This window comes from Phasianus colchicus, chromosome 14 (assembly GCF_987193195.1).
Source record: "Phasianus colchicus chromosome 14, bPhaCol1.hap1.1, whole genome shotgun sequence".
Classification (NCBI taxonomy): domain Eukaryota; kingdom Metazoa; phylum Chordata; class Aves; order Galliformes; family Phasianidae; genus Phasianus; species Phasianus colchicus.
The window spans coordinates 2599233-2621418 of NC_143449.1; the positions used below are offsets into that span (position 1 = coordinate 2599233).

The following is a 22186-nucleotide window of genomic DNA, read 5'->3' on the forward strand; positions in this document are numbered from 1 at the left end:
GGAAGCACAAGTGTGAATATGTTCTTTAATGGAATTATGAATCCCAAGGAATTTAGTTGTTGTTGTAAGATGACTGGAGACCGCATTTCCTGGTAGTGTTACTGTAGTGAGTTCAGGTAGTTTTAACAGAGCTTTGTTTATTAGTTCAAGTCCAGTAAAATGGCGTGGTCCCCTTGCTGTGCTAGATTGAAGGGAGGCACTCGACTGAATAGCAAATACTGTCCGCAAAGTTGTCTGACTTGGTTTTGATTTTATGGAGTTATTTAATTCTATTCAGCTGCTGGCAAATGTGAGGTTTATGATTTTCAACTTTCGTGCAAATGTATAAACAGGTGTTACTGGGGAATAAAATGTGTTTGAGTGGAAATCTACTTGCAGGACTTTCCTTATGTGGGAGGACTGCTGCTGCTCTGAGATGCTGCTGATGTAAGGCTAAATGAAAGACACTTGTGAATTGTGCTTGGCACTGTTGGGGAGGTGGCCAGAAGAGGTTTCTACAACTTGGCAGAAAAAAAGAAATAATATATTAAAAAAATATTTCATGTTAATTTTAAATGTTTTTGAAAACTTGATTGCTCCTGGGAGACAGAGGAGTGCCTCTTTGTAGGTATATTCTTAAAAATGAGATCTTGATCTTGTTGTTGCTTGAAAATTGCAGAGTCAGAGTAATTTGGGTTGGAAGGGACTCCAGGGATGTCTCGTTCAAAGCCAAGATCACAGCCCTGAGATCAGACTCGACTGCTCATAGCTTTCTTCTTCTTCCTCATGTCCTCTGAAGATGGACATGGCAACATTTCCCCTACCTACCTGCCCCTTGGTCATGAAAATGTTGCTTTTGTTTTGTTTTTTTTTTTCCTTTATTTTCTTCTGCTTTATATCAAGATGGAATCTCCTCACTTTCAGTTGGTTGCGTTTTGTCCTCTGTCATTCATCACCCGGAGCTCTGCCTGGTCACTTTGCACCCATGGCTGTGGGTGGCTGGCTGAGGCCCCAGCCCTGGGTGCTCACCCAGTTCTGGGCCCAGCTCCTCCCACAGCCACATCAGCACACCTTGCACCAGGGCCGGGTGTTGGTGCTGTTCTGTGTGCTGACTCATAGGTGCCATGTAGAGAAGAGTGAAATTAGTTGACTGTAGTTTACTTAAAAGTAATAATAAAATAACCAGATGAACGTAGTTAGTTATGCACGTGCTGCATAGTTTTAGGGCTTTTAAAAGTGTGATTGGCTTAAAGCAAAACTTAAGTAGTGCTGCAAGAATTCTTCTGTTTGTGCTGCTGAACTAAGTGAACTAACTTGAACTTTTTTTTAATGGAATATTCAGTGGGTTAATAGAAACAACTTTGACAGATAACCTTTCCTCCAGTGCATATTTATTCAACTCTAATTAGCTTTGAATAAGTCTAATTTACATTACTGAGGCACTGGAAATGAAACAGAGTAATTGATTATAATATTATAATGAAATAATGTATAGAAATGAGAGTCGGTGAGTTCATGCTCTCAGGAAAGTGTGCTCAAAGGAATGGTTGGAAGGATGCCACGCAGCACCAGAGGTACCCAGAGCACACGCCTGGCAAGGCACGATGCTAGGGAAGCACAGCACACCACGTGTAGCGCCACAGCTCGGTCAAAGCGTAGTGCACATGTTGCAGAAAGCAAAGAAGGAAGCTGAGGGCTTTTAAAACTTTGTTCTGTTCCCTGTGTGAGCTGCAGTGGCACTGTTGGAAGCAGTGTTACGTGGCAGCAGGCAGTTGGGCTGGGCTCCCAGGCGCTGAGCAGTGCCACAGTGCTCAGCTCATGCCCTGCCAGAGCTGCCACCTGCATCTCTGTGTGGGCAGTGAGCCTGGGCTGCCAGCTCCTTGCTGTGGGCTGCATCACTGTTTTGCACTGCGCATCTCTTTGGTGCAGCCACATCTTTCCCAAGGCAGTTCTCTAGGGCTTGTTTATGCTGGCTTGCCGCGCGCTGCTGGTGTGTTTCAGACGTACGGGAGCTCCAGTAGAACAGCTGTGTTGCTGTGGAAGAACTGGGGCTGCTCTGCTCAGCTGACTTCTGTGCCTTCCTCTCTTTGCCTCGCATAGTATTTTTCACCTAAAATGTGAACAAAACAACCACTTCATGTTAAAAATATTATGTTCCCATATTGTTGCGGTACCTTCAAAGGTTTCTGGATCTTGCAGTACCATCTGTTGCTATTGCATGGGCAGGAGTGCTGTAATGTCACTGTGAGCCTGCTGCCATGCAGAAAGGAGCATGGGCTGGTTTGTTCTGGTGCAGAAATCTGTACAAACCTGGTTTGTTATGTAATAGGGAGAGAAGGGGCCTATTTTAGGCTGGAATATTATGATATTGTAGCCTGAAATCACCTACCTCTGCTCTCCTTCTAAATAACAGCTCTGAAAAGTTCTGTGCTTTGTCACTTTGGCTTGATGAACAGTGTGTGCCTAACAAATGGGAAGCGTGATGTGCTGTGAAGTTAGTGTTGGGAGTAACTTCAGCTGTGAGAATTTTCCCCATGTGTGTTCTAGAGATCTCTTGTGCTGTATCAGGAAATGGTAAAGATGATTAATGCTGTATTATGCAACTCTAATTGACATCACTTTTAAAAAAGCCATTTTCTTGTAAGATGTGGCTGTTCGACCCAAAGACTGGACTCTTCCCCTTCTGCTGGGCTCAATTTAGGAAATGGGAGATTGTTTTTAAATGTTTTTATTTTGCTAAATGAAAACTTAATACAGATGCTCCACATGGATTGCATCTCCTGGCATGTGTATCCTGCACCTTAAAATAAGCACACTAATGTTTGTTGACTTGACTAATAATAGTATGCAAACAACTGAATTGAAGCATGCTGCTTGAGTCAGAGTGTATGGGAACAGATTCTGGAACTATTATTTCTTGTTAGATTTGGGTGCTTCTAAGTAGTGGCCTCAAATCACAAGACATATATATATATATATATATATTTTTTTTTTTTTTAATAAATACTAACTTGCAAGACATTACTGGGGGCTCTTGGTGTCCAAAGCCTCAATCTCCTGTACTCTAAGTGTGTACTCTAAGAAGAAGTTTAATTCTCCAATTTGTGCTTTCTCATCAGATACTCAGTATGGCGTCGTCATCAGCACCTAAATATAATTCACACTCCTTGGAGAGCTCCTCAATTAAAAGAGTAAGTGTAACTTCTTCATGTTTTCTGCATCAGGGTTCTCAGAGATTGAATATGGAAGATTGTGGATGGAAAACTGAATACTTGAATGGCTGTTTGGTATTTTTCTTGATTGTATATACTTAATTTTCTTGCTGAAGCTTTAGTGAAGTTAAGTAAGCTGGTTTAAATGTCTGTCAGAGTGGATGGGTGAAACAGTCTGGAATGCTAGTTATGAGTCTCCTTGAAGTCAATTCTAATATACTTACTGTTATCTTTGCTTTCTACACTGAAATTTTATGGTATTATATATAATATATATTTATCTATATTTTATGGTATTCTTGCAAATTTTAGGCAATTCTGTGCTGCAGAAACATTCTGAACTGCAACTGATCAGTTACTTCTAGTCATGTGGTTGGCCTCTTTTTTTTTTAAATGTTGATCTTTAGTGGGAAATGCTCATGTTAAAGCAAGCTAAATGACATTTCCCTTTGCCTTTGCCTTTTGTTGTGTTGTGGCTGAGGAAAAGGCCACCTGTGTGTTTTATTTAGCTTTTTAAACATTTCTTCGAAAACAAATTCAGTGATCTTTAAGAATGATTAATAAATATGTGAATTCACAACTGTTACGTTCTGTCTGCTCGTTTGTGATTATGTTGCTTAAGCGATTTCATTCTTAAGCCAACAGACTTGGAAAATTGTATGTAGAAAATGCATAGAGAAATAATGGTATAGATGTTTAATTCCTATTGTTCTGCAGATAGGTTTAACTGTTTCTTTGGAATAAGAGACTAAAACATGCTGATCTGACAGAGCTATTCAAGCTTTAAATAATTAATAGTTGCAGTTCAGGATAGGGGTGTGTTCCTCTTTTGGTTCAGCTTGTCAGTTTCTACTGTGGGTAAGGCTTTTCTTTCCTATACAGAAATTTAAGATTTTTTTTAATCTGGAACTTGTAATAGTTGTAAATAAAATATGATGTGCTGTTCTACTTTTCTTTCTTTAGACTCTAAAAGATGGAGCTAACTGGGAAAAAAGTGAAGAAATACCCCGTCTGCCAGGAGAGACTAGAGTTACAGGTATGAGGCCGTATAGCTGTCTCATGTGGTATGGGCATGAGAGTCTGGTGTGTATGGGGGTGGGTGGGTGTGGGTCTTAGTGGCTTCTTCCCGTAATCTGGAATGGTTTGGGGCTGAAGTTATGGTAAGGTGTCATGAATTCGTTTTTTCAAGTAATCACTTCAGAGGATTTTTATCACACCTTGCAAATGGTAATTTTTGAAGACTTTGACATCTTTGTTTCCGTATGCAGTAGGTTCTCTAATGCATAGAAATTCTAAGTCAACATGTATCGTTATTTTATATGTGGACCAAGTAGTATGTATCTAGTGACATGAATCCATCGCAGCATTTTGAAGTCAAAGGATGCCACACAGTATTGTATTGATGTCTTGTACAGTGATGTGCAACCTTAGCCACAGTTGTGACTACTGTAGGTACAGCATGATGCTTCCTTCACACAGCATGACATGCACTTAACTACTGCACACTTGTTTGCATTGCCATATGGTATTGTAACATGAAAAAGATTAACGTACTGTGGGCTGTGGTTCCTTACTCGGTACAGGCTCTTCCTGGGCTAGAGCCTTACACTCGTGGAAGTTTGCTGTGAGGTATGAGAATGCAACTAAAAGATGTCTCTTATTTGCAAAACTGCTCCTTCCCTTCAACCCAAGTATTTGTTATATTTATTTGTAAGCCAGTCTGGCTGAGGGGAAGCCAAAGTGGTGATTCAAAGGAAGTACCTGTGTGTTTAATAAGGAGAGTTAGGAAGGCATGAGGATGTGGCTGAAAGAAGAATGCTTGATATGATCCTTGTGACAATTATCTCTGCTTTGGGGGGGAACCCTGGATGGATGATGCTTGTTGGGAAAGGCAGATAAACAGTGTGAGTTAAAGAAATGAGTGGACAAAGAGAAACAGGTTGTTTACATTGCTTCCATTAAGACTTCAATGGAAGACTTCAGTTAGATATGGTTTGTTTTTTTTTTTTGAGTAGTATATGTTGGTGCTCATTGTTTAGCCATCCTTGCTGAAAGTGCTGATGGCCCTGCTGCAATTGATTGCCTCAAATTGAAACGTAATGGTTCTCTTTAGGAGTTCCCTAAACATGTCACAATGTGAACTACATACTGTAATGCAGGAGGGTTGGTTAAAGGACACTGAAAGATGTGATGGTATCAACAAAAGAGTGCATTTGTTCTGGGATGGTGAAGAAACTAGTTCAGTAGTCTCAGAGAAGATTTAAATCTCGTCACTCTCTGTCCTGCCCTTTCCTACACAGTGCCAATAAAAACACCAATATAGCTGGAGAAAGCTAATGAAATCTGCTGGAGGATTTGGGGCAAGTTTATTATAAGAAACTTTCACATTTTTTTAATAATTTAAGTGGATAGAAGTCAGATTTATTACTTCAATTCATTCAGCTTTCCTTAGAATGACTCTTAGGAGTACATCTGTCTTTATTTTACTGCTGTTTAATTGATGTTTTGCTTAGATTTGATTTTTTTTCTTCTTCCAATGTTTAAGAAATGCTGCATTTCTTACAGACAAGGATGTTATTTACATGTGTCCATTTAATGGCCCCGTTAAAGGAAGAGTATACATCACAAACTATAGGCTGTACCTAAGAAGTGTGGAAAACGTGAGTAATATGCCACAGTTACTTCTGAGGGATGAATGAATTTTAAAGTCTCATCTCTTCAACCCTGCTGCCTTTGATTTACTTTGTGGCCAGTTCATTTGCTTTAGCTTTGGCACATATATGCTTGTGGAATTGCATGGGAGGCTTTTTACTTGAAATGATCTGTAACGTTTGTAATAACTATACTGTAATTGTTTAATGACTGAACAGTAATTGCCTTTGTGCCACTGAGAAATCCTTACAAAAATGGAAGTTCTTTGAAGTTGAGTATGTTGTAAATATATGATTTTTTTCATGGTGAAACTACAGTTTAAGCACTTAGTGAACTGAGAACTTTACTTTTCATCTGTTGGAGCTTTTTTTTGATAACTGTTCCCTTCATGCTTGCTCTGTGACAGAGCAAAGGCAGCAACCAATGATGTGCATTACTTATTTAAATGGCTGTCAGTAAACCACACTTTTGATTGTCCTTGCTGTTGGAAGAACATCATGTGGGTGGTAGGAGTAGCAGTGTGTTCAATAAGCAGCATCAGAAAAGAAAAGAAACTGTGCTTGTTGTCTATTTCCATAATACATTTAAAAAAAATAACAGCACATGTTTTTAGGTTTACTGAAGTGAGATCATTGTGGTTACAACTCACTTTTTTTTTTAGTGATTTCTTCATTTTGTACTGCTTTATTCTGTATGTCAGTGGAGCAGGCACAGCAAACAGAGGGAATCAGAAGTATGTAACAGATGCCATTTTTTTGGGTGCTGCTACATTTTCTGCTGCATACTCTGTCTTATGGCATGAAATATCCAATTGTGCAAGCTATGGAAGTGATGCTCAAGGCTGTAGACCATAAAGACTTTGTAATATGTTGGAAGGGGAGACTTGATCAAACCCAGAAATGTACTTTTGCTTCCTCTGTGTTTTGTTCTACTGTGGTATGCATAAGAACATTCTGCCTAAGTTGTCTTCTCAGATTAATTCCTCTCCTTACCCAAAATTTCGTTGCAGGATCCAGTTGTGGTATTGGATGTTCCACTGGGTGTAATTTCAAGGATTGAAAAAATGGGAGGAGCTTCAAGCAGAGGAGAGAATTCTTATGGATTAGATATAACGTGTAAAGTAAGACTTTTCAATAATTCAGTGGGAAATGAAATCTACAGATTCCTTTTCTCACTATTTACCTACTTACAGGAATGGGAACTGTGTATTCCTCACAGCTGAATTTAAAAATAGAACTGGGCAGGGAAGTACCTTTGTATAAAAGGCCTTACCATGGCCTCTGCATGTAGGGGGAGGGATTGGTCTTCATTTCCTAATTGCTGTTTGACAAAAGATTTTGCACAGCAGTGTTAAGGTATTATTCCTGCACCACTTAATTATTTCATAGAATCTAAAAGTAATTAAAAAACAAAGTCTTTGAAGTCACCTCAAACAGGTTTTCTAAGCAAAAACTGAAAAGTAGGTGTAATGGCTATCTCTATTTCCTTATTCTTGCAAAAAAAAAAAAACACGTTGCCATAAAAAAAGAGTTGGGGGGAGTTTCCAGTGGGTAAATCAGGATCTTTTATTTGACTTGCTAATGGAGTATATACGCACATACACTCACTTTTTTTCTCTGTAGTTAATGTACAGATTGTCTTCTCATCACTAACTTCAGAAGCAAGCAACTTGGGACAGTGTAGTCTAGAGCAATCGCTGGCAAATTTTCACTTGGAAATCACTGGGTAACTCCCATCCTGCAAGCATTCAATAGCCTATGGGTTTTTTTTAGTGAATCATATAGTCACTTTGGCTGGCTTTATGCCAAAGCAGTGTGTGCACCCCACAGAACTGATGCCACATTGTAGAATTCTTAAGCTCCCTTCTATTTTGTGGGATAAGAAAAAAACTGAGCATTCGCAGCAGTTTGAGGTATGTTGCAAGCAGATACTGAATCATATTTAGTGTGTAATACAACATTTGTCTATCAAATAGGAATGTCTTACTGCCTTGGCTCTCTTAAAAGTTAATGCCTTTGTTTTAGGATCTGAGAAATTTACGCTTTGCATTAAAGCAAGAAGGGCACAGTAGAAGAGATATATTTGAAGTCCTCACGAAACATGCTTTTCCCCAGTCACATAACCTGGTAAGTTATGTTATTTATACTACTGAATCATCTTAATGTAGAATTGTTGCCAATTAACTTTAACTATTGGCCTACTAGTGGATATCACAACTGCTTAAGGAGAATAACAAGAGCTGGTGTCAGTATAAAGAATTAGTTATTTTGTTTTGCACATTTAGAACACTTACATCTATGTATCTGTAAAATTATGGATAGTTTATAATGTGCTTCAGGTAAATTGCTGAGCACCTCTGGTTGTTCTCCCTTGCAAGGAAATCTTTTTCAGAAAAAGAAGACATGGTAAAGCAACACCTGCTTTGTTAGCAGTTATTGATGAACTGGACAGCTAATGTAGTAATGGATTTGTAGAGATTTATTGAGGGGAAGAAAGCAACCCATGACCAAACGTCCTCTAGAAGTAGTTGAGCAGCAGTGATGTTTAGCTAACCCTTATCTCCTGTTTCTTTGCTTGATAGATCATCTTGACGTTCTCTATGCTAAATTGTAAATGCTAAAATTATGCTAAATGTTAAATGTAAAATTCAGCTTACATTTTATTGGGATGCTTATATTTAGGATAATTGTATAAGAGCAGATTTTTAAGATTGGAGCAGATTTTTAAGAACTTTTCTCAGGGAATTGTTGACTGTATGCAGGTGCAGCAACAATCTCAATTCCTTCTCCTAAGATGCACATGAATCAATGGATAATTCTGTATAAATGTTGCAAAATACTTGTAATGTTGGCCTGTATGACTATTGACTTCTTCATGTCTGATGTAAGGGGTCTGAAAAGGTTCTTCGTTGTTTCCAGCATTTTATATGTTGCAAAAATAAATCAATTATTCAAGCATGAGTGTGGTCAGTAGCTTTGTGTACATCTAACTGTATCTTTAAAAGAGAAATATAAAGCTTTATGCTTGTTTTCTGTGCTTCCATTTACAATTGGTGTCTTCAGTGAGCTGCAAGGTAGCAGAGAGCAGTGCTGTTCACTTTGGTATAATTAATGCTATTTGCTCTAATGAGTGAATTATTTAACCTTGAAACATATTTATGTTCTTACATAAAAATTATGATGTGTTAGAAAGCGAGAAATAAGACCAGCTTATTTGATGATCTGGACTTTCAGGTTGTTTGTTGGAGATGTATTTTGGCATGGCAGTGATCTGCCATCAAGCCCTATGTATTGAACATACGTCACAGATGTGCTCTATCTGCTGATTTTTAGATCTAGTGCATCAGTCTGTTATTTTCTGAAGTTCTATAATAGCATTAATAAATTATCTGGTTTCACTTGTTAAAATATATAGTGGTTAAAGCAGTATGAACTTCAGTTGAAAGCACTGCATTCTGCTAACTGTAATATCCTGTAAGCATACTTCAGGAGTGATTGCTGAATAGTGACCTTTTTAACCAAATTAATGCTTAAAAAAAAAAAAGTCCTGTGTAGGAAAAGAAAACCAATTCATAGCTTAGTTCATCTTTTCAATACTCTTGTCCTTTTTGGCAGCTTAAAGCATGAGAGATAGAGTGGCATTTCTGTTTTCTTTTGAGGAAGAGAGCTAAGTGCTATTGAGAAGGTGAATCAGTGTAGGTTTGGGATTGAAGCAGGGGTCTCAAGTAGTCAGAGGATCTCGGTGTTTATTTTGTGTATCCCACCAGACTCCTCATTCTGCTTTCCAAGCTGAAATAGAAAGCTTCATTGTCTTCACACTGCATGGCAACCCACATTTTATGCCACTGCTTTTTACAGTAAGCAAGATATTCTTTGTTACAGCTGTGAACAACCTAGTTCGTCTTGACTGATGGGTAATTAGTATGTGCTTAGATGGTCTTCAGTTTCATCATGACTTTGAAATAAAGCTTTGAACTTACAAGGAGTTTGCTTCATAACTGAGTCTTTTTTTTTTAACTTTAAAGTATCTACTGGCGTATCACTTAGGTCAATTCCAAGATTGAGATTATGTCAGTTTCCATGAAATGGGGACGAATTAACTTACAACTAGGTTAGGAGTGTCCTTCATGGAGTTGTTTTCTGTTGCCCAACCCAACTACAGGGTTTGGAATAACATGGTGGTAAAATGTGGACTTAAGCTAGGCTTTGTCATTGAAAATATCAGTGTTTCCTGTCCTGTGGAGGTAATGAGTAATGTGTGGTAACGTGTAGTAATTCTCTACTTATTTACTAATGTGACACTGTAGATAAGCCTTAGACTTTACAATGAGCTAAGCAAGTGTTTGATATTTTTGGTGCGCTTTCACCATGTTTCAGCAAATAGTTGAAGTTGATCCTGCCAAAGATGAGTGTTTCTGCACGGTTCTTCATTCCTGCTGCGTTTTAGTCTGTGTGAGTTTTTGAGGCTGCAGGATGAACCAGATAGGGAACTGAGATGAACAAAAGTCAAACAAGGAGGAAAAAAATAAAAGCTTTACCCTGAGTCATTTCCTCAGCCTTGTCAGCTTAGCTTGAGGATGGGGGTGGGGGGCGAGGACATCTGTAGGCGTTCTTTTGCAGATGGATGTGAGTGCATAGGGAAGATGGGACTGTCTCTTTCTGTGGCTGGTTTAAAACAAGGTTTTGCTGGCTGAATGAGCGTCTGGGCTGTGTGTGTCTGCCTTCTGCTTTGAATGTTTCCTAACAATTTGTGGCTCTGCAGGGAGATCTATAAAGATAGTGCTGTGGCTTCACATGACAGCTGGATGAGGATGGCAGCTGTCTGCTACCAAAATGCTGAGGTCTTGCTTTTTTCTGGTGTTCTGTGCTCTGCCTTCCAGCCCTGCAGTTGGTTCTTCCTTTTAGGTCATGCTGACAGTTGTATAATCACAAAGTAAGCCAGTGTAGCTCTCTTATTCAGAACAAAATGTTCTGTTTTCTGAGTTAGCTTTGTGCCATTTTTAATAATCTGAGGAGACCTGGTTTGTAATTAGATTGTGTCAGAACCAGTACAAGGGAGGGGCTGAGTGGTACAGGGCACAGGGAGGGGAAAAAAAAACATCCTATTTTTATTTATTTTTTTAAGCAGTGTTAAGCTGGTAGTTCTGCTCAGGCCATGTTGTAGAACTGTATCCCAGGTCTTGACTGGTTCAGCACTGTTCATGCTTATGCACCTCCCCAGTGGAAAGGAAGTATCATCAGGAAAGTAAATATTTTGATTGCTTCTGTTTTCCTCATATTGTCTGCTTCTTATCCAAATGGTGGGTAAATATAGCCTAAAACATTATTTCTGAATGGAATGTGCTTATTAATTTCAAGGTTTTGCTCTTTTACCACCCCAAAACCAGTGTTTGAAAGCCTATAATAAGTAACAAGTCTCTACTCAACTGTTTGTCAGTCTCAGTGTTGTCCTTTGCTCGCTCGCAGAACCTAGTTTTGGCTCTCCAGTTCTAGCATAGGCCAGGTTCACTAACGTAATATCTAGTAGCTCATCTGACTCACAGCTTAGTTAATGTGGGACAAACAGATGCTGTTCACAGTCCTATTGAGCATTTGCGATCTTATGGTAATTGGAAGAAAATCCTTGCTGAAATAGTGGTTTTAAACATTTTAAAACACAACAAACAAAACAAAACAAAAAAAAAAGCAACGTTATGCATCTGTAGTACCCTACAAAAGGTGAGGTATATTTAGCTTCTGTCGTTCCATTTCTGAATAGCAGCTGCTTCACTTCCTGATCTTATCTTGAAGCTACAACACCTTTTTTAATGAGATTATACACCGTGGTAAAACCTACATAATATGCATTTATTTCTAACTTTGTGAGTTCTGTGGGATTGCTGGTTTTGATGAGAGACACCGTCGTCTGTCTGTCTGACTTCCAGCTCTCGCTCTGAACATAACTAATTCTCCTGGTAACTTCCAAGCTCCAAAGAGTCAGACTGTTCTTATTGGATCTGCAGGGATGGTTTTGAGGTAGCAGTGAGAGCTGGGACAGGGGCCTGTCTGATGGAGTGCCAAAAAAGGTCTTGACTTGAGGCTTCATTCTGAATGTCTCAGTGTAATAATGGTAAGGTTACCATTTCTCAGAAATGATTTAAACATGTAAACACTACAACATTTTAGTTTTCAGATGAACAGGTAGAATGCAGCCAGCTGAGTTGTAGTAATGGCATGCTGAAGTCGAGGACAATGATACCTTTGTTTTCAAACACACTGAGAAGCTGTCAGCTTTTTCACTAAACTAAAGCCTTGTGGTTTATTTATAAAAAGCATAAACTGGTAAGTTAGAAATAGGGAGGGGAAAAAAGTCACCTTCCATGTTTAACTCTTTTACCATATAAAGATCAGTAGAACACTCATAAATTGCTTGTTAGGTTTATATATTATATATTTATAAGTGAACACATAACTACTTGTGGGCTGACTGCCCAACTGCATTCAGATGGCAGCTGCTCTCCTTAATCTCACAGAACTACATTGTGTTGTGTATCATTTGTGAGGTTGTTTTTGTGAAAAGTGACAATGATAAAGTTGATTTTTGCAGGCAAGTACTTAGGCTGTAGGAGGACTGGAGAAGAGACTATATGTGTTGAAATTGTGGGTTAGCACCTGCGAGGAAGTAAACAGAACTATTTGCACAGCGAAGCTTGAAAAGTAGCTTACAAAAATTGTTACGTGCTTGAAAGTCTCTTTTTCTTTAACTGAAGTGTCTTCTGTTTTTAGACTATGGATTTGCAATGAAATCCCAACTTTAATTATATACAATCAGATTTTAATCTGATTTCTACAAAATCTTGTAAAATGTACTTATTCAGGAGTTCTTTCTCAGATTTGCTCAATTAAAAACGTGAGCCCAGACTTCGCTCCATATGCTTTCACGTGCCTTCTAGTTCCTGGTTGTTTGCTAGCAGGTTTTTGGTGGATGAAGCATGCTCCTGACTATTTTATTTTCTCAAGCGACTGGAAAAATTTGCACAACCTGGAATGTAAGCAGAACCAATATAGCTTAATTATCATATTTAATAGTTGTGGGTTCTGTGATTCTGCAAGTGCTTGTAGAATGTTTGGTAAAGTTGCTGTAGCCTAAGAGTTTTATGTAAAAAAAAATGCTGGACATAGTAGGGCAGTGTTCTCTTGGAAAGGGTTCTGCCAGTTCCCTCCTCATGTATAATAAATTTAGCCTTGGTGTTTAGAAGGTGAAAAGTTTCCTTCTGATCTCATGTGGGCTGTTTTGTGGCTGAGATGAGCAGCATGGCTGCTGCTAGTTCCTTGATTTTTCTGTAAAATCTCCCATCTAAGAGCATTGTAGTGCACTGTAATTAATACATGTTTTATGTTATCAGGGATTAAGCAGGGTAATTTGTAAATTGTCACTAAGAAATTCACAGTGAGTAGCAACTTAAATAACATGAATGCCTTTGAGACATCTTTTAAGTCATCTGTTGTTGTTCCAGTTTTTTGGTTTTCTTTGTAAGTTTCTCCTCCATCTCTTTGGTTTCTTGGTGAATTCTCAGCATAGTTCCTATTTGGGATGTAGCAAATTCTTTTGGGGAGGAGAAGATGGTTCTTTCGTGGAACTATTTATTAACAGTTGAGTTAATCAGTCGCACTACAGCTGCAGATAGCATTACTCCTGTCTTGCTGTATTTCTGGTTTGCAGTTGATTTTTTTTTTTTTAGTTTCTTTTGCAGTTTTTCTGCTTGCTTTCTTTTAATGAAGTATTTTTTTCTGATGTAATCAATGTCTACTATTTTCCTTTTCCTTTCTTCATCTCTTCTTCCATCCCACTTGATAACAGGATACTTAACCAGAGGAATCTAATATTCACTTATGAACAAGATGTCAGTCTTTAAATGAGAGAAAACTTCTAGAAGATTCAAATTCAGAATGCTATGCTCACTTTTAGAAACTTGCCAGGGAGTGTATTTGCTATAGAATAGTGATTTGTTTTAGAATTCTAGCAGGATAAAGTCTCTTGTTCACAGTAACTTCCTGTTAAAATGCTTGCTGGCTTGCAGTACGAGGGGAAAACTTCCCTTAAGAGGGACTGTTATGTATTTTGATTAAAACTATGTACTGCTTAAACTTATTAGGCTAATAAGAATTGTGGTAAGCCATTGCTGCTGCCTTCATAAAATCTAATGAAACCTCCATGTGCACCTGTGGTGCATTTGTGAAGCAGTGCATGAAGATGTGATCATGGCACCTTAAAACCACGTGGCTCTTTTTGCTTCGTTTTGCTACGTTTCCTGTACTTCTTATCTGGTCAGGTCAGCTCCTGTGCAAATGATAGAGTTCTGGGATGTTCTGTTCAGCGTTCAGTTCCTTCTGTTAATGTCTGAGTAGCCAGGAGACTCTGCTGTGGCGTTGCAAATGATGAGGGGCTCTTGAATGCTTTCTGTGTTTCTCTGTTAGCTTGGGACAGCAAATGCTTTTCTGTTGTGTTTTGCAACAACTCAGTTTCATGCTCCAGTTGGCATCCAAAGAATTCATAAGCTATGAAAATATTTTTTTTTCAGTGAGGGAGATTCCTAATATAAACACTGCTTTGGTTTTCATGATAAACTGTAAAAACAAACCAAGCAAAAGAGGATTAGCTAGATAGTGCAGCCTTCTTGGGAGAAGGAGAAATGAGCTCCAAGGTATGAGGAAGTTGTTAGAATCCTGAGTAACGATGCCATGTTTTATAAATGAGAATGGAGGGTGGCAAAAGCAAGAGAAAAGTGAAAGTAGGTGGAACCCACCACCAGCATACGTGGGTTCAGTTTCACTGGCATCTTTTTAGTCTTCATGGAGTGTTACAGCAAATAAGATTTCAGGTAGTAAGAATCAATTGGAGATGGGGTGTAAAATGCTTGCTGCTTTCAATTTAGTATCTAATACTTTAAGTAGTAATTGCATCTGTACCTGTTGGAGAAATCTTGATGAGAAGACAGTGTTTTATTTACAGAGGATATGAAATATGAGGAAAAAACTAATATAAGATATTTTAGAACATTTCACCTCCTAAAAATCAACAAAACCCAACTACTTACGCTTTGTAACTTTTTAGCACTTTTTGTCATTTCTACTTTTTAAGTACTGTCACACTTTTGTTATTTCATGAATGTTTGCATTTTTTCTTATTGTTTGTTTTTTGCTTTGTGGTCTTTTGTATCAAATTTAAGTGGGATAGAGTGAGGTTGGTAAGGAAGTTGATCCTGTTTCATGGTGGACATTAGGGTGTAACTGATGATGAGCCTTTGTATTTGTCATCTTCAATCACTTTGGTGTAATAAGCTTCTTTTGCATCCTACAGCTTTTTTTTGCCTTCACAAATGAAGAAAAGTTTTCTGAAAATGGATGGATGGTGTACAATCCAATGTCTGAATACAGGAGACAAGTGAGTTATTTAAGTCTCGTTTGCCTGGTCCTTTCATATCTGAAACCTTGCATAGAAGAATTACTTTTTTCTAGATTCCTCTTTTGGAGCAGGGGGAGCTGAGAATTGGAGAAAGTAGAAATGCAAGAAACAAAACGCTGGAAGAGTTAGGATTGAAATGAAAAGTAGAATGTCATAGGAAGATCAGGGTTTGCTCTTTAAAAGAAGTTGTATTAATACTACTTACAATGTAGTACCTCTGTTAAGCAGATTGGGGGATGGGGGGGTGCAAGTGACAAGTATGCAGCTAAAGTGTCCTGAGCATAAACTTGATTTTATCTGATTCTTCCAGAGTATAATAATAATAATTTCAAAAAATCTTTGCAGAAACATTGCTTAAATAAGTGATTTATGCCTGTGAGTATTCTGCCTTGCTCTTAAAATGGTTGTGGAAAAACATTAGCGAAACAGGATTTAATTTTGTTTAACTTGTGTAGTAGTCTTACTATTGGATGATTGATTTTTTTTTTTTTTTTTTTTGCTCTAAATACTACAATAGGGATGTCCTTTCTTTTCTTTTCTCTCTACAATTTTTAATGGGATAAGGCATATCCAGGCTTTTACATGATCTATTTGGTTCAAAGTAGAGGCCCAAAACCTCAAAAAGTTAAAATACAAATGCCTGCTCAAACTCCATTACATGTGCATATGAGGTGAGCTGATCAGTCTTTCTCAATTTCCTGAGTGCTGTTTATGAAGTACCTTACTGAGCAGACTGACTAAATGTTATTTCTTACATTCAGGGCAGCCTTCCTACTGTTTTTTGTTTTTTTAATTGAAGATAGTATCAGACTACAAGGAATAAAGACCGAGATCAGACTTCTTCCCTTCCTCTTTTCAGGACCATAATCTCTTTTCAGCAGGCAAAATAGAAAGCCAGTGTTTTGAGGGAGAAGAGAAAGTAATTTTCTTTCCCCAGTCCCATCTATTGTTTTGAAGCAGTGCTATAGTTGGGTTACACTGGGAACTTGTTGCCACCATGTGGCTGTAGTAACATCATGAAGTTAGAGGACAGATCCTCTAACTTGTACAACTTTGTTATACAGTCAAATACATGTTGAAAAATTTTGTTCCCTTTTAGGGACTCCCTAATGAACGATGGCGAGTAACATTTATTAATGAACACTATGGACTGTGTGACACATATCCATCACTCCTTGTAGTGCCATATAACGCAACAGACGATGACCTCAAGAAAGTTGCTGCATTTAGATCCCGAAATAGAATTCCGGTGAGTATTAATTGCATGATGAAACTGTCTCACAGCATAGCTAGATTTAAGCACGCAGCCAAACAGCATTTTGCTGAACATGACACAGAAAATGTTTCTTTTGGAAATGATTACAGTAAAGTAGCTTTGATTGGCTGATGGTTTTTCTTTTTTTTACTACTTGAAGCTAGTGTGATGGCCAAGACCCATTTCTGTTATCCTCCATGACAATCATGCATTCCCACTTTATTGGTTTTAACTTCACTTGTCTAATAACAACTGCCAGTGTTGCAGATTCCCTTTTCTTAATGAAGTATGAGCCTAGGGTAGTCATTTGTACTAGCTTATTGCTATTGTTGGATGCGCATTGTGCATGATAGCAAATGTTATCCTTCTCATGGGTAAGCAGTGCATAGCATTTAAAGTTCCAATGGTCAGCCCTAAAACAAAACCTTATGCATAGTCTCTATAGTGAGTTCTTGGGCTTCTTAGTCCTGTCTAATTTTAAATTGGGCTGTAAAATGTAAGGTAAACCCATTTGACTCTTTGGGTATGTTTCTGTAACTAAAATACTTGAAGAAACAAGAATTTTATATAGCAGCTTTTTACAGAACTGGAGAAAATATCTTCTACATTTTTTTACAGTCTCTTTTATCTAACGTTTCAATTTGACAAACATGCAAGAGATGTGAAGTTCCTAGTACCAGAGAACTGCCTTGAATCTCAGTTAATATCAAGCAAAACAAAAACAGTAAATATGTATTGGATTGTATTTGTTGACAAGCTAGGATTATGATATATTTTTACTGTATACATGTGCATATATATTACACATATACACAGATTATAGATGGTAAACTACACTATTTCATTTTGTGTGTGTGTACATATAGTATATGTATATAGTTCTTAAAACCTAGCTGTTGGTCTTCTCTATCTCAAAATGCACATCAGGGCTTTTACACAGCATTTACAGTTAGAATAATTTTCTTGCTAATAATAATTTTACTCCTGTCAGGAAGTCTACAGTCATGTTAATCCTCACACGTTTTGTTTCTAGACATGCAACTAAAGATTATTTCATGAGTGAATGCTTCTGAAAGATTTCTTTTCCTCTCGTGCTCTTTCACTCCTTGAATTTTGTCAGATTGGGCGAGAATATTCTTTCTTAATAGTTCACAAAGGTAATCTGCTGCCCACTTCATAGAATGCCCATCTTTAATTTCTTGCATGGTTAGAATTCGTTCCTAGGGCTGCAAAGCAGTGAAGGCAGGAGGCACTGTGCCTCAGAACCCCTTCTTTGTAAAAGGGGCTAAGGAACAAAAGACACCTCAAGGACAATGGGAAATATTCAAACTACTGCAGAAAGGCCTCAGAATTAATTGCACAAGTTAAAACATGTAGGAAAAAAAAGCATTAGATTTTACAAGCACATATAACTTCAATAAGAGTTAAATATGTAAAAGAATGAACTCTTTCAGAGTGTATTAAATTTTATGAAACTTGGGGAAATTAGAGATGTTTGGGAACTAACTTTTGAAGAAACAAAGTATGACTAGTTAATTTTTGTATTACCTATATTTAAGGAATGTGATTTTTAAGTTACAGCTTGTAGTGAAATTTATTTCTTCCAATATGTTTCTGGGGATGTGACTAGGTTCTGTCATGGATTCATCCAGAGAATCAAGCTGTTATCATGCGCTGCAGTCAGCCCCTGGTTGGAATGAGTGGAAAGCGAAATAAAGACGATGAAAGATACCTTGATATCATCAGAGAGGCTAACGGACAGATCTCAAAGCTGACCATCTATGATGCTAGACCCAACGTCAATGCAGTTGCAAACAAGGTAATCAGATTGCTTAGTAGCCTTACTTGTGAAAGAGGATGCAGTGGGGACTTAGTTTCAAGTTTTGTTTGAAGAGGTTTTTCAAAACAGTAAAAATCTTACTGTAGATAAATTTACGTATTCAAAATAATGAGGCTTAAGATCACGAAAGAACACGAGTGCATAAAGTAGGTCATGAGTAGGGTTCTAAGACTATATGGATTTCAAGACGCTCTTCCCTGTGTTATTAGTCAAGCACAGCCTTGTATCATCTGAGTAAATTCTATCCTGAAAAAGCTGTATATAAAGTGAATTTCATTGGTAGGCGTCCTTTTGGTTCTTCTTAGCCATTGTACAAACCACTTCAGACTTATGTAAGCATGCAGCAAATAAAGAGAAAATGATTATTAACATTTGGTTTACACTCTAAAGAGTATGGGCAAGATCCTGAATACTTGGATTCTTCCATAGGTACCTGTTGATAATAAGTGCAGTTACAAAAAGTACTTCCGTTTGACAAAATGATTGTCTGTTCAAATCTGTAATCAAATCCTAAATGGGATCAGAATGAAAGGTGTCCCAGTAATTTATTTTCACCTCCAGCCCTCCTACCCCACCCTTAGACCTGGTGAGGTCTAGATTGTTCAGGCATGATCAGATAATGCCAGTTAGTGTTATATTTGCCATGAAGCACTGCAGGCATAATTGTGCTCCATGTTTATACAGAAACTCTAATTAAGCTGAGGAAGTGAAAGGCACAAATTTATTTCTCTTTCTTCATATGTCAGTGTACCTGCTTTCCTCTCAGCTACTGTGATAATTTTGAAGGACTTCTCGAAGTCCTTGACTATGACTTAGGTGTTCTACTGGGTAGAAAACTTAACATGAGCTAGCAATGTGTGCCAGCAGCCCAGAAGGCAGAGAGACAGCAGCAGAGCAAGGGAGGTGATAGTCCCCTCTTCTCTGCACTCCTGAGGGTGTCTGGAGCACTGTGTCCAGGCTGTGGGCCCCCAGCTGAGGAAAGATGTTGACCTTTGGGAGAGGGTCCAGAGGAATGCCACGAAGATGCTCAGAGGGTAGGTGCACCTCTTTTGTGAGGGCAGGTTGGAGGAGCTGGGCTTGTTCATCCTGGAGAAGAGAGGGCTCCAGGGAGACCTCATCACAGCTTTCCAGTACTTGGAAAGCTTATAAACAGGAGAGAGAAAGTGACTTTTTACAGAGTCTGATAGTGTTAGGACATGGGGGAATGGTTTTAAGCTAAAAGAAAGGAATTAATTAGATACTAGGAGGAAATTCTTTACTCAGAGGGTGGCAGATCCCTGGCACTGCTTCCCAGAGCTGTGGGTGCCCATCCCTGGAGGTGCCCAAGGCCAGGTGGGCCCTGGGCAGCCTGAGCTGGTGCCTGGATTAGTGGTTGGCAACTCTGTCTGCAGGACGTTGGAAACGGATGATCTTTGATGTCCCTTCCAACCCAAGCTGTTCTATGATTCTACAGTAGTCTGTTACTCAGTAAACTTCAGGTGCAAGTGAAGAGAACAAGCTCTGGTACTTCCTAATGAATTATGATTCTGTGCAGCAAAAGCACGAGACAACTGAGCTCAAGAATGCTTGAGATCTCAGAGAAACACTGAGTTTGCTTTTTTGGGAGAGAAGGAATTCTAGCTTCTGAATAAGTTTTTTTTCTGGCACAAAATAAATATTAATGAAGTGGAATGAATCTTCAGTGTTTGTACTCAGAATATTAGAAGAAGAACTTGTTTGCCTCTAGGAGGCTTGTATGCAACAAACGTTAAGTTGCTTACAATTATAAAAGAATAATAATTTTAGATTTTGCTCTGTTACCTAAACACAAATGTATACCTTTACAGTCCTCTTCTCTGTAATTGAGGATATGGTTCCTTCAGTAACTAATAAGGCTTGTTTTGCTTCTGAAAGAATGTATGATATGTTCTGTCCTAGGGGGTGTTTACCCAGATTTTAAATTGATAGGTTATGTTTTGAGAGTATGTCAGTTGCTTGTGTTTTACTCTACAACTTGCATTATATTCTGAATAGTGAATTTTTTTTGGTTGAACAAAGCATCACCTTTCTGGTTAGTGCCTGGCAATCCTGGCTGCCTTGTGGCAGGAATGTCACTTCTTGTAATTAACTTTTTTTTTTCCAGTTCTTAGAGAAACTTAAACCCTTATTCTAGTTGCTTCAAAGATGTTTTATGGCCAAGTTTTCTACATTTATGCTGCTTATTGAAGATTTGTGCATAGTTTTCAGCTTTTTAAAGTGGTCTGTGTATTTCACTGTGTATTTTAACTGTAACTCCTGATATAGCCGAGTATGAAACATTATATATTAGTGCTAAAATTTGTAGGGTGTGTTTCTGGATCTGAGAGACAATGATTTAAAGTGTAAGGCTGTGTTGATCTGGATTGGAAAAAAATACATTTTCTTCATTAGCTGTGAATATTAGTATCAGCAAAATCTTGCTGTGCAGTATTTATGCATTTGTGTTCTCAGTACATTCGTTGGTCAGAATGACCAGTAAGGAGGAATTGCTGCAGTCCTAATGCTAAAATTACAACCATTCTATACTTGTGCTTCAGGATGCTCAAAGGAAAGAGACAAATAGTTATTGCTTCCTTTAGCAGAGAGCCTGGTAACTCTGAGAATATCCACACATCTGAGGAAGAAGATAGAGAGCATAGAAGAGGGATGTGATGTGACTGAATAGAAATGTAGGTGGTACTAATGGGAAAAGGCTGTGCTGTACTTTAGGTTGTTGTCTGATGTGTAATTGGAGGCAGTAATGGCTTATAAACACAGTAATTATTTACCACAATTAATGGCATGGCGTGTCTTTCCTGTCTGTAGGAAACACTTTGATTTTGCAGCTACCTTCAGAAGATCTCATCTGTGGTGTTGTCCTAAAATAAGTGTGGTTTTTGTCCTTCCTTTGTCACCATGTGCATCCTCTGCTATGGTGGTGAAGAAACGCTTTGGGAGAGCAGCAGTATAATAGACTTTCTTTGATTATGTGATTCTTCAGTTTCTTAATGATCTAACATGTAGTCTTCAATATTAAAAAGTGATAGTAGGAAAGTTACTTTGAAGTGAACTTCAATGTTTTTACTTCATAAAGGCTGGTGCTCATATTCTTAAACTTAATTCTTAAATTTAGCTTATACTTAACCTCAAGTAAACTCTAAAATTTAATTCTACTTGACCAAACATCTTACTGTTTTTATGTATTTTGGTATCAGTTCAACTTTAGTTGAACAACAAAGATTTCTTTTTTTATAGCAAATTTGCACTGGAAAATGTAAGATTTGCTCTTGTTTAAGTTATTGGTGTACAGAAGTAGAAAAACTCTTGTGATTGAATTTCTGTCTAGTTAGCATAGAAACAAAGATATCAGCAATTTTATTCCCAGAAAGTGCTGATCTGGTATGTTACAAGTAACTGCAGCTTTGTGTGATGTACTCTACATTTTAATTTAACCTTTATAATTTGCCAGAGAAGAAAGTTGATTTCTTTTGTATTCAGAATTATATAAGTTTGCTTAATCTCTTGTGGGAAAAGTAAACATAAATGAAGAAAAAAAAAAAACTGACATTGTAATGTTTGTCAAGGAAAACCTGTTTACCACAATGAGTCTTAAAAGTAATAAGGAAAGTACAAATGTCTTTTATTCTGAAAGCACTCTGAGTCATGACTGATGCAACACCAGACCACTGTGCTTAACCTGGCAAGTTCAATCTTATTCGAAGGCTTCCCAGCCCAATGGTATGAACAACTTCCCTTTTTAGGGTTACTCCCTGAGGCTTTGAAGGGATTGAGGGTAGTTTAAATGTC

The 22186-nt window shown here is 38.0% G+C and overlaps 1 protein-coding gene across 6 annotated transcripts in view; it reads left to right on the plus strand.

The window, feature by feature from the left end:
* The window catches only part of MTM1 (myotubularin 1), a 40438-nt gene that overhangs the window by 6772 nt on the left and 11480 nt on the right, over positions 1-22186 (plus strand). For 4 of the 6 annotated variants that reach the window (XM_031602681.2, XM_031602682.2, XM_090150268.1 and 1 more), the window contains exons 2-9: positions 3099-3170; positions 4155-4227; positions 5757-5851; positions 6853-6963; positions 7868-7969; positions 15183-15266; positions 16387-16536; positions 18173-18361. In XM_031602681.2, coding sequence (XP_031458541.1) covers positions 3108-3170; positions 4155-4227; positions 5757-5851; positions 6853-6963; positions 7868-7969; positions 15183-15266; positions 16387-16536; positions 18173-18361 — 867 coding nt within the window. In that variant the 5' untranslated portion in view covers positions 3099-3107. Of the gene's footprint in view, positions 1-3098; positions 3171-4154; positions 4228-4355; positions 5552-5736; positions 5852-6852; positions 6964-7867; positions 7970-15182; positions 15267-16386; positions 16537-18172; positions 18362-22186 lie in introns of those variants that run through there. The other 2 variants (XM_090150270.1, XM_090150271.1) reach the window with 2 other exon arrangements.